Below are 13,350 nucleotides of genomic sequence, written 5' to 3' on the forward strand. Positions count from 1 at the left end.
TGCGTTGCGGGCGAGCGCCTTGCAGCCTCCCGGGCGGCTGCCACCCCTGTTCTCTAACTGTTTCGACCGTCTCAGCGGCAGTGGAAGTTGAATGTGCCCAGAACACCACGAAAGAGCCTATAAAAACAGACGCCTTGGTATTGGCGGGGAGTTGAGGAAATGGCAATCCAAGTGGCTTTTCCAACTCCTGCCCAGTCAGTTCCTGTGAGGGAGCCAGAAGGTTCCCCCTATAGTTTCACTCTTACCTTCGGATTCAGAGCCCTGTAGGGGCAAAGGGAAAACTTCCCCATGGCTCTCTGAAGGTTCACTGGAAATCAGTTGACAAAAGGCAGATCAATAGGAGGAAAGGCATAGTCATTTATTTGATCATAGTTTTTCGTGACATGGGAGCCTTTAGTTTTCTCTTCACAGATTTGGCCCGGGGACACTGAAGGGGGATTTCCTGGCCAGCCAGGCAATCTTTATAAACTGGGTCCAGTACAGTCGTCTAGGGGTCTGGGCAAAAGCCTTGGAGGAGCTTACGGTCGGAAATGGGAGACTGAAAAACAGGAAGATGTGGGCGGGAGATGGAGTCTCACTAGTTAAGTACAGTACAGAGTGCCTACTGTGTGCCAGGTGCATAGTAGGTGCCTTCCTCATAAGTAGTTGTAGGAGTTGGGTGGTAATATGCTTGTTTCATAGATTAGGAAAACAGGTTCAGGGTCTTTAAGTCACTTACCTTAAGTCGTTCTACTGGTTTGAACGCTAACCTCCACACTTAGGGTTTCCAGTATATCAAGTTGCCTCTCGGTTTCCCCTTTTTAACAAAGTCTTTTAGCACTTATGTTCTGGAATCTTGCCAGTGCTCAGTCGATTTCAACAAGCATTTATGTAGTACCTATTGTGTGCTCAGGCAGTGTGTTAGGTGCTATGGGTAGAGAGAGATAGAATTTATTCTCCAGGGGGAGAGGAGTTCATTGCACCAGGATGTGAGGTGTGCACAGGGCTAAGATGGTTCAGTGCACTGGGTGTCATGGGAGCCTGAGGGCTCCCTGGAGGAGGAGGACATAACAGAGTTGAGTTGAGAAGGATAAACAGGTTTGTCAGTAGATAGAAAGGGCATTCCAGGGAGAGGTTAACTGCACGAAACAGGCTCAGAGGAATGACACAGCACGTTGTATGAGTGTGGCATAATTTGAGCACCAAGTGTGTGGAGGTTGGAGGGATAAAGTCTAGAGAGGTGTGTAGGGGCTGGGCGGGATAGGATCTTGTGGGTGTGAGGACCCCTGGAGAGGGTCAGGCAGTGAGGTGGCGAGGCCAGATCGATGACTTCAAACTGCCTTTATAGCACCAGATCACTTTTCTCACTCAGCCCCTGACCATAGATCTGGAGAGCTTTTCTTCTTTTTCCCTAGGTGGTTCTGCTCCCTGTGATGTAGTTGATGCCTGCAGAGACATGAACTTTCTCTGTTTTGCTTCGACCCTCATTACCTTAAGCTTGCTTATTCTTAGTTTACACCAGGGATCTGGGATGAGAGATCTGTTTCCTTCTTTGTGCACTCTTTGTCCCTCCTCCTCTCCTGCCTCTTCTTATCCTGGCATGTGCTCAGCACACATTTATCACAGGCAGCTGTATGCCAGGCTCTGTGCCGGGTTTGGGGGCTGCTATGCTGAGCACGTTGTGTCCCTGTCCTTTGGCCTGGAGGTAGGGGCCACTGAAGTTCCTGGACAAGGCAGAATTACAAACACATGAGTGGTACTTTGAGGTGGAGAGTGGTTTAGTAGCGGGATTCAGGACATCGTACTGTGCAGTCACAAAAGAGGAGGTTTTCTAGTTTTGAACCAGTTGCCCTTTTTCTTAACATCTTATTCCTTCTTTTCCTCATTTTCTGTATCCTTCTATAACCATGAATTTTTATAGACTTAGAAAATCTTGATGCCTTTTACTATCAGGTGTCTTCTTTTTTTGGTTGTTGTTAGTGTTTTTCTCCTTCCTGTTTTCCCCCCGTATGTGTGGCTTTGTGTGTCTACATATGTGTATTGTGCGTATTTGTGGATGTATTTTGTGTCTGGTGGATGAACATCACTCTGTATCTTATAGTGTGTATGTACCTGAGAAGACAGGAAGAAAGACAGAGACTCCTTAGGTAACGCCAGAACAGTTTTATTTCCTGTGACTGATGTAGACAGGAAATGTGTATGACATGTCCAAAGGAGCACGGTGGTACCAAAACCCGACTGCATGTCAGAATCACCTGGAGAGCTCCATTAACATTCATATTTTTGGGCTTACTACAGAGATTATGACTCTGTGAGTTTGGGAGAAGGTTCTAGAATTACTGTTTTTACCAGGGCTGCATGTGATTCTGAAGCAGCCTATTGATGGTTGGCATTTGGAAGCTAGATGAAGAATACCAAGTCTGTTGACTGTGGTTGGTTGGCTCCATGTAAATATGGTCAAATGATTTTCTTCTTGAGTGTGCTCATGGACCTAACCCATGTGAGCCTATGTGTGCATATTAAATAACAGCCCTGAGCATTTCTCTTTACAAAGTCACAGACTCCATTTACATATATTAATTCATTTAATACTCACAACAACTACACAAGGGAGACAAGATAGTACTTTTATGCAGATGACATTAAGGAGGTGAAAAATTTGGCCCAAGCTAACCAGGCTGTCCAAGTGGCAGCATCAGGACAAGAATGGAGTGGGATCCCTCCTGAAACTGCCCACTGCTTGCTTTTTCCATGCCGTTAAACCCAGAGACTGCCTGAATTGACAGCAGGAATTCCCCCACCCACTTCCCAGAGCTCCCATGGCTCATCCCTAGATCCTCACCCTTAGAGAGCTCCAAGGGAGTTTGTGTAAGGGAGGTTCTAAGGCAGGAGTTACTGCAGAGGGACATCACCCCTGCCCTTGGAAGGCACCATGTGGGACACAGGAAGCTCCCCTCACTGGAGGGAGCACACCCTGATCCCTGATGAGGAGAGTCCCTGTGATGGGGGGTTGCAGAGGCGTAGGTTTAGGAGGCATTTGCCAGTGCAGAGACTGTTTCTTCAACAGTAGGAATTCGGATGGGACTTCTATCCATCATAGGGGAAAAAAATGGTTTTTGAGTAAGTTCCGTGCTCTAGGTTTTCCTAGCATGTAATCATGGGGACAGGTCTTTGCCTTGGACATGCTGAAGGCTTGGAGAGGTTTTCTTCCTGCTCAGGCCTCTAGGCATCTTCCCAGCGTGGGTGAGGGAGTCAGCTTTTCTTCCAAAGCAAGAGGAGTGGGCTCCCTTCCCTTGAATATACTCAGAGAAGTCTGGAAAGGTGTAGAGATGGGAGAGAGCTGTATTAAGGGCTCCTGGCCTGGGGACTACCCGACCCTTAGATTCTGTGGAGCAGATTGCCTTCAGAGAGGCAGGTTCTGGTTCTGGGCCATCAGGCAGTTGTTCTCTTTTCCTCATGGTCTTAGGAAATGTCTCCATTCACCTAATGACAGGATCTCCAAAGTGGGCAGGATGAAATGAAATCTCTGGTTGCTGGGCCCCAGTGCAGGTGAAGAGAAGAAGGCTTGCTACACTCCTGGTTTAAGGAAATTTATTAGATTTTTTCTTAGTTTCAAGAAGTGCTCGTTCTTTCTATTAATAGCCCAAGTAAAGAGTTCTTTAAATTTGACTTTTTAATGTTAATTTCATTCTTTTACTGCCTCCCCCCCCCAATTATCCAGCAAAGCTCTAATTTCTAACTGAAAAATCATGTAACAAATTCAGTGTTTTAATTCAGACTGTATTTGAATGGTAAATACTATGCCACTTAAAAGTAGCTGAAAAATGTTTTAATTTCTTCTCCCCCTATCATTCGTTTGCCATTTGTAGAATCATACAATAACTGACTAAAATTTAAAAAATATCAGCAAATTTGTCTCTTATTTCCAAGAAACTAAATATAGTCCGGGTGCTTAGGGCTTAGTAAAAGCAAAAGAACTGTAGGCCTGAGGGTAATTTTCGAGGAAGGTATTGGAAATGTAAAGGCTTTGAATAAAATGCCTCTGGCCCATGTAAGTGTATTGGTGCTGTACTGGAAATATAACAAACACCATTAAAAAATAGCTTGTCTTTCTCTAACATTTGCATCCCACCAATGCCTTAAGTATATGACACTGTTATTTTATTCCTCATTTAGTAGATAATTTCTCCCATTAAAAAAAGTCATGAATTTTAGAGAGAGACCTTATTAATCTACTGATGCTCGGTATGTGCATATTGGACTCTGTCCAGGGAATTTTGTAACCATCCAACGGGTTCTTGTTGCCCACTTCCTAGACAGAGCCGATGTATCAAGGCAGGGGAATTGCAATAAAGAGTTTAATTCATGCAGAGCGGCTGAATGGAAGATTGCAGTTTTATTATTACTCAAATCAGTCTCCCCGAAAACTCAGAGACTGTTTTTTTTTTTTTAAGGATAATTTGGGGCCAGGGAGTGGGAAGTATTGATTGGTAGGGTTGGAGATGAAATCATAGGGAGTCGAAGCTGTCTTCTTCTTCTGAGTCAGTTCCTGAGTGGGGGCCACAAGACCAGATGGGCCAGGGTGGCGCTAGCTTGATCCACCCAGTATAGGATCTGAAAAATATCTCAAGCACCAATCTTAGGTTTCACAATAGTGATGTTATCCCTAGGAGCAACTGGGGAGGTTTAGAATTTTGTGGCCTCCAGCTGCATGACTCCTAAACCATCATTTCTAATCTTGTGGCTAATTTGTTAGTCCTGCAAAGGCAGTCTGGCCCCCAGGCAAGATGGGGGTTTATTTTGGCAAAGGGCTGTTTTCATTTTTGTTTCAGTGTTCTTCCCAAAGTTAGTGCAGCCTACCCCCAGGACTGAATAAAGACAGCTTGGAAGTTAGAAGCAAGATGGAGTCAGTTAGGTCAGCTCTCTTTTGCTGTCCTAATTTTCTCATTGTTATAATTTTTGCAAAGGCAGTTTCAGTGTGACTTTGGCATGACCAGAAGTAGCCCATGATTAGATGCATGCTCATCCTTTCAGTTGCTGTGCGGGTGCCTGTACAAGGCGCTGTGCTTTTTTTCCATTCTAAGGCAGTTCCCTGGAGCAGGCGTCTGGGTGGTGTTACACAGCTGGCTCCTGCAGAGGCTCTTGTGAGTGACTGAGAAACATGGAGATAGCAGGTTGGAATCCCAGGTAGTCAAGAAATTGTATGTGGTCACTTTCTAGATGTCAAGAAGCTTTTTCTAAAACAAAAACAAAAACACTGAGCCTCTATCCCATGGGTCTGGTGAGAAATTCACCCTGGGTCATTTTTGGCCTTATTCTAGGTTGTCCCAAGGCCCAGGGGCTTGTGCAGAGTCCAGGCCTCTGGTTGTCAGCGCTGAGTCAGTGGTGGCTGTGCCATGTCCCAGCTCCCTTTCACTCTCCTAGCCCACTCTCTCCCCCAGGTCCCTGCAGGAGGCCCCAGGGACCCATAGATGTCTGTTCTAGGGTAATCTCTTTTAGTCAGACTGGGGAGCTGTATGTCTCCCTAACCTTTATTTCCCAAAGTGACCTGGTGTTTTTGGAAAGAAATACCAGGAATTCCTGTCTCAAACTTCCCGAGGCACAGAATGATATCTACTCAAATCAGAGAAGACAGAGGGGCGAAGCAGGAAGGGAAGATCCATTAATGGCCCTGTCACAAGCCTCCCCAATCTGTCCAGAGACTAACCTTTTTCAGGGCTGCCCATCTGGTTGTATCATTTAAAAGTGCTAATTTCCATTCATCAGAGGTCATTTATAAACTAAACAGGGACAGAATAACGCCTGCCGTGGGCCAATGCCTGAAGCCCAGTATTCCTGCACAGCCTGGTTTTCAGGCCCTCTGATTTTGCCTCCTGTGCCTACATCCTTTGCCATGCCTCCCCATCCCAACTTTCTAAAGTGGTCTTGAGACCCAGGAACCAATTTTTGAAGACCTTCATTGCTTGAGCCCTTGTTTCATTTTTAGTGTTTGCGGTATTGTCACTCTTCTATAGCACCCCAAAGTCCCCAGTGCATTTTTTGGAAAATAATCTGAATTGGAAAGCAGGGCCAGATCCCCAGCTCCTCTCCTGGGGGAGTCTGTGAAGCCTGCCATGGCTTTTGAACATTCTACCCCAGAGACCCAGAATCGTAGACTCGCCATCTGTTTGAGGAAATGAGTCTGGACGTGCCCGTGCCCTCTACCACTGGCTACAGACCCCTGCCACTTGCCTGCATTTATCCTGGGCTAGGTGTGAGCCTTTTTCCTGGCAGGGTCCTCAGAGACTCATGCTGCATGCAAGCGGCAGGAGATAGAGAGTCCCACCTTCTCCTCGTAGCTCCCATCATGTCAAGATCAAGTATGTTGTACTCTCTGAGTTTCCTGATAGACATGGCAGCTGGTGCGGCCAGTGGCAGCGCCAGGGATGGCTGAGATTCCTGTCTTCCTGGCTCAGTCTCCTTGACTGTGAAATGGGAGCAGCCCACTCTAGAACTGTCTGACCCCCACTTCCTTGCCGGCAGTCTGAGTCTTTTCAGGTTAGTTGTGAATAACTCTGAAGTGAGACCTTACGGCTATAAATAATTATACCGTGGATACTCTGTGCCTATTACTTATTTTTTAATTATTTTACCAGAAATGCTAGATTAACCAAAAAATAAATCAGTCTCAGTCCTCAGATGTTGAGATGATTAAGAAAGAACCCCTTTGGGATACTGAAGAACATGAACACACACATATACACCCACAGGCACACACACACAGAGGCACCCTGGGGAATTCTGCAGGAGCTCCTGCAATGTGCTGGCTCTGGTATTTTGGTATTTCAGAATAAATGGCCTGATGTGACCTTCTGGGGTGACAGTCTTTGCATTTGGCAGTGGCTGCTGTCATCCCAGGGCCTAATGAGCGCTAGAGGCTGACAGAGGGACAGAGAAGGGGACATCTCTGTGGTGTGGGAAGTGTGTGCCACCCAGCGCATCCTCTTTCCTCCTGCTGTTCTGTCCATGCTGCATCCTCCCCTTCACATTCTTCCTCTGTCCCCTGAAAAGCCAGCCTGGCTATACAGCCCCAGGGTCCTGGGACAGGGGCTCCAGTAGTGGCTGGCCCTCTGCCCTTTGCCCTCTGTTCTGTAGGAGCCCAACACTTCCCTGCAGGCCCCAGGCTCAGGAGCAGCCTCCTCTGAGAGCACTGCTCTGGGCACAAAGCTAGTTCTTTCCTGAAGGAAGGAGGTTGCCACTCTGGCCCTTCTGTCAGCAGGAGCCCTTATCGCTGGGAATACAGGGCCATGTGATCCCCTGCATCCCGGACAATGCTGATTTCAAGTACAGAGCCTCTTCTGCATACCATTTCCTGGAGACAAGATGAGGCTCTTAAAAAATAATTAAATTCGCCTCATGTCACTTGTCTTCTTGACTGTAAGCACTACAGAGAGCTTTCAAGGAAATGCAGGAGAGCAGGGCACACTCACCATGTCCCTGCCCTGGGATTTGAATGCCAAGATGAAGAGAACAACCACCCTGGCTGCCTTCTTCCTAATGATCCTGCAATTGCAACCCCATCTGCATGCATGCTAGGCCAGGAGAGAGCCTGAAACATCTATAGAACTAGTAGGACCACTCTCTTGACAAGCTCTCTCCAAAGAGGTTAGCTGTCTCTTTTCTCTGTTTGCACTATGGTTTGGAAATAAGGATTGTCTTCCTTAGTTGTCTGGGCTGAAGATTTATGTAGCTTCTCTTATTCCTCAGAGAACAGTAATCATTCATGTCCCTCCCACCCCCCACCTCCCAGCCATAGAGACTGGTCCAATCAATATTTATGTGCCCATCTCTCGCAGCTGCAACATGCAGGCATAATAGATGCCAGATTCCTTGATGGCCATTGAAAAATTAACTGGTGCCTGTATTTCAGGCTCATTGTTTCCCAGGATCTCAGGGAGATCAGGCCACGTGGTCTGTGGATTAATTAAGGCACCCAGATAATTGGCTATTAATAGATGGCCAATTGATGGCTGCCAGCTGGGTGCTGAATTGACTAATGTCCTCATGGTGGGCAGGTGGTCTTTATCAGAAGGGGAACTAGCTGAAAGACTCGACTAATTAAAGGGTGAATCAGGAAAAGAAGATAAAAGGTAGGTTCTTTCCCCACCACTTGGTGTGATGTTTTACAGCTTACAAAGCATTTATATTCACAAATGCCTCATTTGATCCTTACTGTGACCTTATGAGGTGAGTGTTATTATTATTCTCGTTTTCTGAAGTGTAATGAATCTGAGGTTATAGCAGGGTGGGGACTTGGGCAAGCTAGCCTAGCCAGGAAGTGGGCTTGAACTTGCTCTTTTGACTGCCATGCATATGCTATTTCTGTTAGAGCCATGCTCAACTTCAGGTGAGATTTCTTTGCCAGGGAAAATGAAATATATACATGTATGTTATATGTTTGTTTTCATATGGACAAAAAACTAGCGCACTTGCTGAGAAAAGATGCCCTCCCTCTGTGAAAATACCAGCATTGCTTTTTTTTTTTTTTTCAGTTTTATTTTTTAACTTACAGAAGGGAACTGGAAAAGGGATTAAGGGAAATACAGAGCTTGTCTCTGGAAGGCCAACAGAGGGTCTAGAGGACTTTGGGTTTTCTTCTAGGAAAGACCAAGTTTAACCCATGCTTGGGCCAGTCAGGGCCAGTCCACAGGATCACTGCTTTCTGGAGTGGGAAGAGCTGGGACTGTAACAGCAGACTCGGTGGTACGAGAAGTGGAGAGAGGCTCTCCACCCTTCCCCCTCCCCACAAGTCCCACTATCAGGTACTGACTCTGGCCTTACCCAGGAGCCCACGCTGCCCTGCTACCACCTCCCTCCTGGGCCCGCAGGGTTTGCTGGCAGGACAGGAGGCTGGGCTGTTCATTCCTAGGCTGCTCCAAGTTAGAAATCAGCAGGGTTGTGGAGTTGAGACACAAACTGTTTGAGTCCCTTTCTTAATGAATGTGGTCCTTAAACCATCGGAAGCAATTCCTTTCTAAAAGGAAGAATGTAATTTGAAAAAACCTAACACATCCTATTTGAAATGTAAGACAAGTGCCTGGGGAAATGACTCCAGGAAGTGACTTTAGAAGATACCCAAGGTCACCTTAATGTAGGGTGTCCTGCCTGCATCTCTAATGCCGGAGTGTCCTGCCCACGCCTCTGATGTGGGGGGTACCCTGCCATGTCTTGCTGGTTAGCCTTGAAAATTGATGGACGACCCCGCAGTTCTGTCTGGTTGGTGGCCTGCTGGTTCTACCCAGTACAGGGACCAGACTCTTTGTGGAGGATTTGGAGGTTGGGTTTGAGTTATGTAGTTGCTGCCCACGTATATGTTTAAACTTAGGAAAGCCTAAGATCAGGAGGCTGCTAATGTCTTCCTGGATATTTTGTCTGCCGTTCCAGTAAGCTCCTGGGCCCGTGGTGGTGTTTTTGTGCATGGCCTAAACAATAAAGTTGGTGCTCTGCTCTAAGATCCCAAGGAGAAACATGACTTTTTTACTCTTGTCCTTTTTCCCCAAGCCTGGCAACGTTAAAGGACACTGCATTTTTAAAAACTATATATGGAATAAGAATGAAAAGAAATGTAAACCTAGATGACCCTGATATTTTCCCTCTCCACTTGGAAGTCCTGATGGTTTTCTAATCATTTGCTCAGATCAACTCTCTATAATTCTCCCTGCCTGTCTTAAAACTGAAATTATGATTTCTGCTCCAGATTTTAGCTTTTCTCCTAAAATTGAGTGTATATTTTGGTAAACTTCTTGGCAGTGTCTACTAAAGCTAAACATATGTGTACATCTATGACCCTGCAATTCAACTCCTACATATAAACCCAACAGAAATGCTGTGTATTTTAGGGAATGTCATGCACTTGAATTAGAGTAGGCAAAGTTTTTCTGTCAAGGGCCAGTAAGTATTTTTGTTTTGTTTTGTTTTTTAGGTTGTATGGTCTCTGATGTGACTATTCAACTCTGCAGTTGTAGTTTGAAATACAATATGTAAATGAATTAGTGTCACTGTGTTCCAATAAAACTTTATTTATGGAAGCAGATATTTGAATTTCATATATTTTTCACATCTCATGAAGTATCCTTCTTTTGGTATTATTTTGAAAGATTTATAAATATAAAATCCATTCTTAGTTGGACAGGTGGCAGGCCAGATTTGACCCACAGGCTGTGTGATTCCATTTATATAAAGTACAAGAACGGGCGAAACTCATCTCTGGCATTGTAAGTCAGTTCATGGTTACCTTGGTTGGGGTTACGGACCGGATGGGGACAGGACATTTTGGGGCACTGGCACTGTTCAGTTTCTTGATTGCGGGGCTGGTTACACAGGTACATTCACCTTGTGAAATTCCTTGAGTACCTGTTATTTTCTCTTTGTGCATTCTACTTCAGTAAAAAGTTTAAAAAGAAAGATCTGAACTGAGTGTGTGGCTCCTGACTCCAGGTTTTAGCACCTCATTTAGGGTTGGAGCCTAGCAGTTTCCATTCTTTCTATAGCCATTGGCTTCTGTTTCCCAAATAAGTCTTTGGAAAAGGTCTTGGTTTGAAAGTTACCCAAGTCTTATTTCCTTTTATAGACAGAGAGACATTTAGCAACTGTTATGGCGCAGGCACTAGCTAACCCAAGTATGTGCTGGATCATAGGAAGATGGCGGGTCCTAGAGTGGAGAGGCATTCAGGACGATGGGAACTGTGAGTAGGACTGTGGCTGGTATAGTAGCCCCATGGTACATCTGGGATGAAATCTACCTAGAGTTATAGGTGAGAGGTGAAAGTGTGATTGCAGAGAATAGAGTTATGTGATGTGAGCTACTGGCTTGTAGAAAACTAGGTTCTTGTTTCTGCATCCAGAAGAACAGGCAGAGAACTAACAAACTGAGCCTGTAGTAAGTGTTGGGTGCTTTCTGAGTTAGTCATCTATTCTTTTTAACAATCCTGCATGGCCGGCATTCTTAGCCTGGTTTGTCATGTGACGAACACCAAGGCTTAGGGAAGTTTTGTGACATATCCAAGATCATGCTGTTTATAAGCAAGCCAGGGATCTAGATTCCATACCAGGTCTGTCTGCCTCCAGAGCACCCAACCTCTTTCCACTTCCATATGCTCACCCCAAGCTTCCTTCCCTCCCCTCACAGCCACATTGAGTCTGTAAAAGGCAGGACTTGAATACATTTTTCCCTTTGCAACTTGCCTTTAGAGCTGGGTTCGCTGTGCTTGCCAGAGTGAACAGTTTAGATCAGAAATGGTTGAATGAAATAGTCTTACATCAGAAGCTATCTCTTTCAGGATGAGTCATTTTAAAACAATGTTTAAAGAGAAGACTTTACAGTATTTTCAGAGAAATATGTTGTGCTTTCACTGCTATCTGACATCCTCTTATGAATGCTGTCCTGCCACAGATGACTGGGAATGTGTCTGGTCCTAGGGTTCAACTTTTAAAAAGGAAGTCTCCAAAGTATCACATTTTTGAGAGTGTGAAGGTGCTTTAGGAATATCTCAAGATGGATTAAAGAGAGGACAGTGAGGAATTAACCAACAGATGCTGAAAATACAAAGGCCATTGTGGATGGCTAAAAACTGCAGCATCACCCCTCAGAGAGGACTTGTCCTGTGTTTAGCATAACAACACCAATTATTTGGTTGTTTGTGCTGAGGAGTTGAAAGCTATCATGTGCCGGGAAAATACTCAGCATGGAGCAGTAATTATGGATCAGCTGATAATAAAGGATGTATTGGATTGACTGCTAATCAGATTATTAGCTGCAAAAACAAATACCTGCTATTAACCATAAATAAGCTGCACTTATGATATTTTCTATGTTTTATGCTTACTCCTTTTTATAATGTGCATTTCTTTTCTTTCTGTGCCAAGGCTTCCCATTTTCCCCAGTCATACTGAGCGTATTTGTGGGTCAATAAACATTGAGCCACAATTAAAATGTTCTTTTTTCCTTCCATTCTCCTGGAGAATGGGATGGAGAAAGCTGACATGCATCGAGTGTCACGTGTAAGGTCCTTGGTGACGTGTAGTCTGTTTTCTCAGGGAAGAAATAAGGGCTCTTTCAAGGCTGGATCCAGGTCTTTCCTACGGGCACAGAGTCTTTGTGAAGGGTAAGATCTCTGTGAAATCAATGCTGCAGTTAATTGCCAAAGAAATGACCATGTTGCTCTTCCTTCTTGTGGCACTTTGAGGTTTGGTCCTTGTTTTTCAAGGTGGCTGAGATGAGTCCTTGGGAGCCTCAGGTGCCTGTATTCCCCACTCCTCACTACCAAAGAGGGCCTCTTCCTATAAGTAGCTTGACTGTGTGTCCCCAGCAGTGTGAGGTACCAATTCTGTCCAAGCAGACCCTGGGTTCTGTGGGTAGGATGATCTGCCAGAGCTCCTGGGCACACAACAGGATGTCTGGAGAGAGAAGTTGCATCCAGCAGGAGGCTCTGGCCGTGCTCTCAATAAGTGGCGCAACTGACCGTCAAGTGTCCTGCATTCAGTGCTAGCAGAAGACCTGGTTTGTGGCCTCCGTTATTCGCCAGGAGTCCATGTAGGAAGAAGAGGCTTCCAGGGGAGAGGTGAGTGTGAGTGCCTTTTAGGAGAAATGCTGGGGGCTTTATCTGTGTCAGTTATTCATTCCTCACAACCACCCCACAAGGTGGGCAGGCTAAGATTCAGCTACCGCTACCAGTACAGTCATACTGGTTATTTAAGGCTGGTGCCTTTCTCTTTAAACAGTGCCTGGGAGGTTGCAGTGAGCCGAGATTGTGCCACTGCACTCCATCCTGGGCAATAGAGGGAGACTGTGTCTCAAAAACAAACAAACAAACAAAAACAAAAAAAACAGTGCCTGAACCACGCTAGTTGTTAACATTTTCTCTTTTCAATATTATCTCTGGATGGTGTATCGATTGCCTTTATTTTTACCAGTGAGGGACCTGAGGTCCTAAATGTCCAATATATTGCCCAACATAACAAGGGTGACATGATTGGGGGAGGAAATCCAACCTTACAGAATAACGCCTGGTAAATGTAAATGCAATTGTCAAATGTTTATCCCCATGTATCCCCGCAAAGATTCTCTTCTTCCCCTCAGCCTCACTTTCCACTTTGACTCAAAAGAGAAAACACAGCTATCCATTTTGCAGTTCCTCCCACCATGAATAAGTGGTGGAACTAAGACAGGAGATAGGATGCTAGAGCCCTGGCGGGAGTACCACTGGGGCAGTTGGCAAGTGAGAAAGATGGGTGAACTCCTTGAAGGTTTCCTCCTTTGAGTGCCTATCAAGCGTGGGGAGACAGAGTGGGCAGAATCACCTGTCCTAGGCCACTGGATCAAGTTCATCTGAA

General features: G+C 45.5%; 1 protein-coding gene across 4 annotated transcripts in view; it reads left to right on the plus strand.

The window, feature by feature from the left end:
* GALNT14 (polypeptide N-acetylgalactosaminyltransferase 14) overlaps positions 1 to 13,350 on the plus strand; it is a 228,318-nt gene that overhangs the window by 1,275 nt on the left and 213,693 nt on the right. Inside the window, exons 1-2 of one of the 4 annotated variants that reach the window (XM_011960558.1) lie at positions 7,842 to 8,205; positions 12,204 to 12,303. The exons of 2 other annotated variants lie outside the window; for them this stretch is intronic. Coding sequence is in view for 1 of the 2 variants with exons in the window: in XM_011960556.1 (XP_011815946.1) it covers positions 12,204 to 12,303 (100 nt within the window). In the remaining variant the exon portion in view is untranslated. Of the gene's footprint in view, positions 1 to 7,841; positions 8,206 to 12,203; positions 12,304 to 13,350 lie in introns of those variants that run through there. One more of the 4 variants, XM_011960556.1, reaches the window with a different exon arrangement.

This window comes from Colobus angolensis, unplaced genomic scaffold, assembly GCF_000951035.1.
Source record: "Colobus angolensis palliatus isolate OR3802 unplaced genomic scaffold, Cang.pa_1.0 Scaffold515, whole genome shotgun sequence".
Lineage (NCBI taxonomy): Eukaryota > Metazoa > Chordata > Mammalia > Primates > Cercopithecidae > Colobus > Colobus angolensis.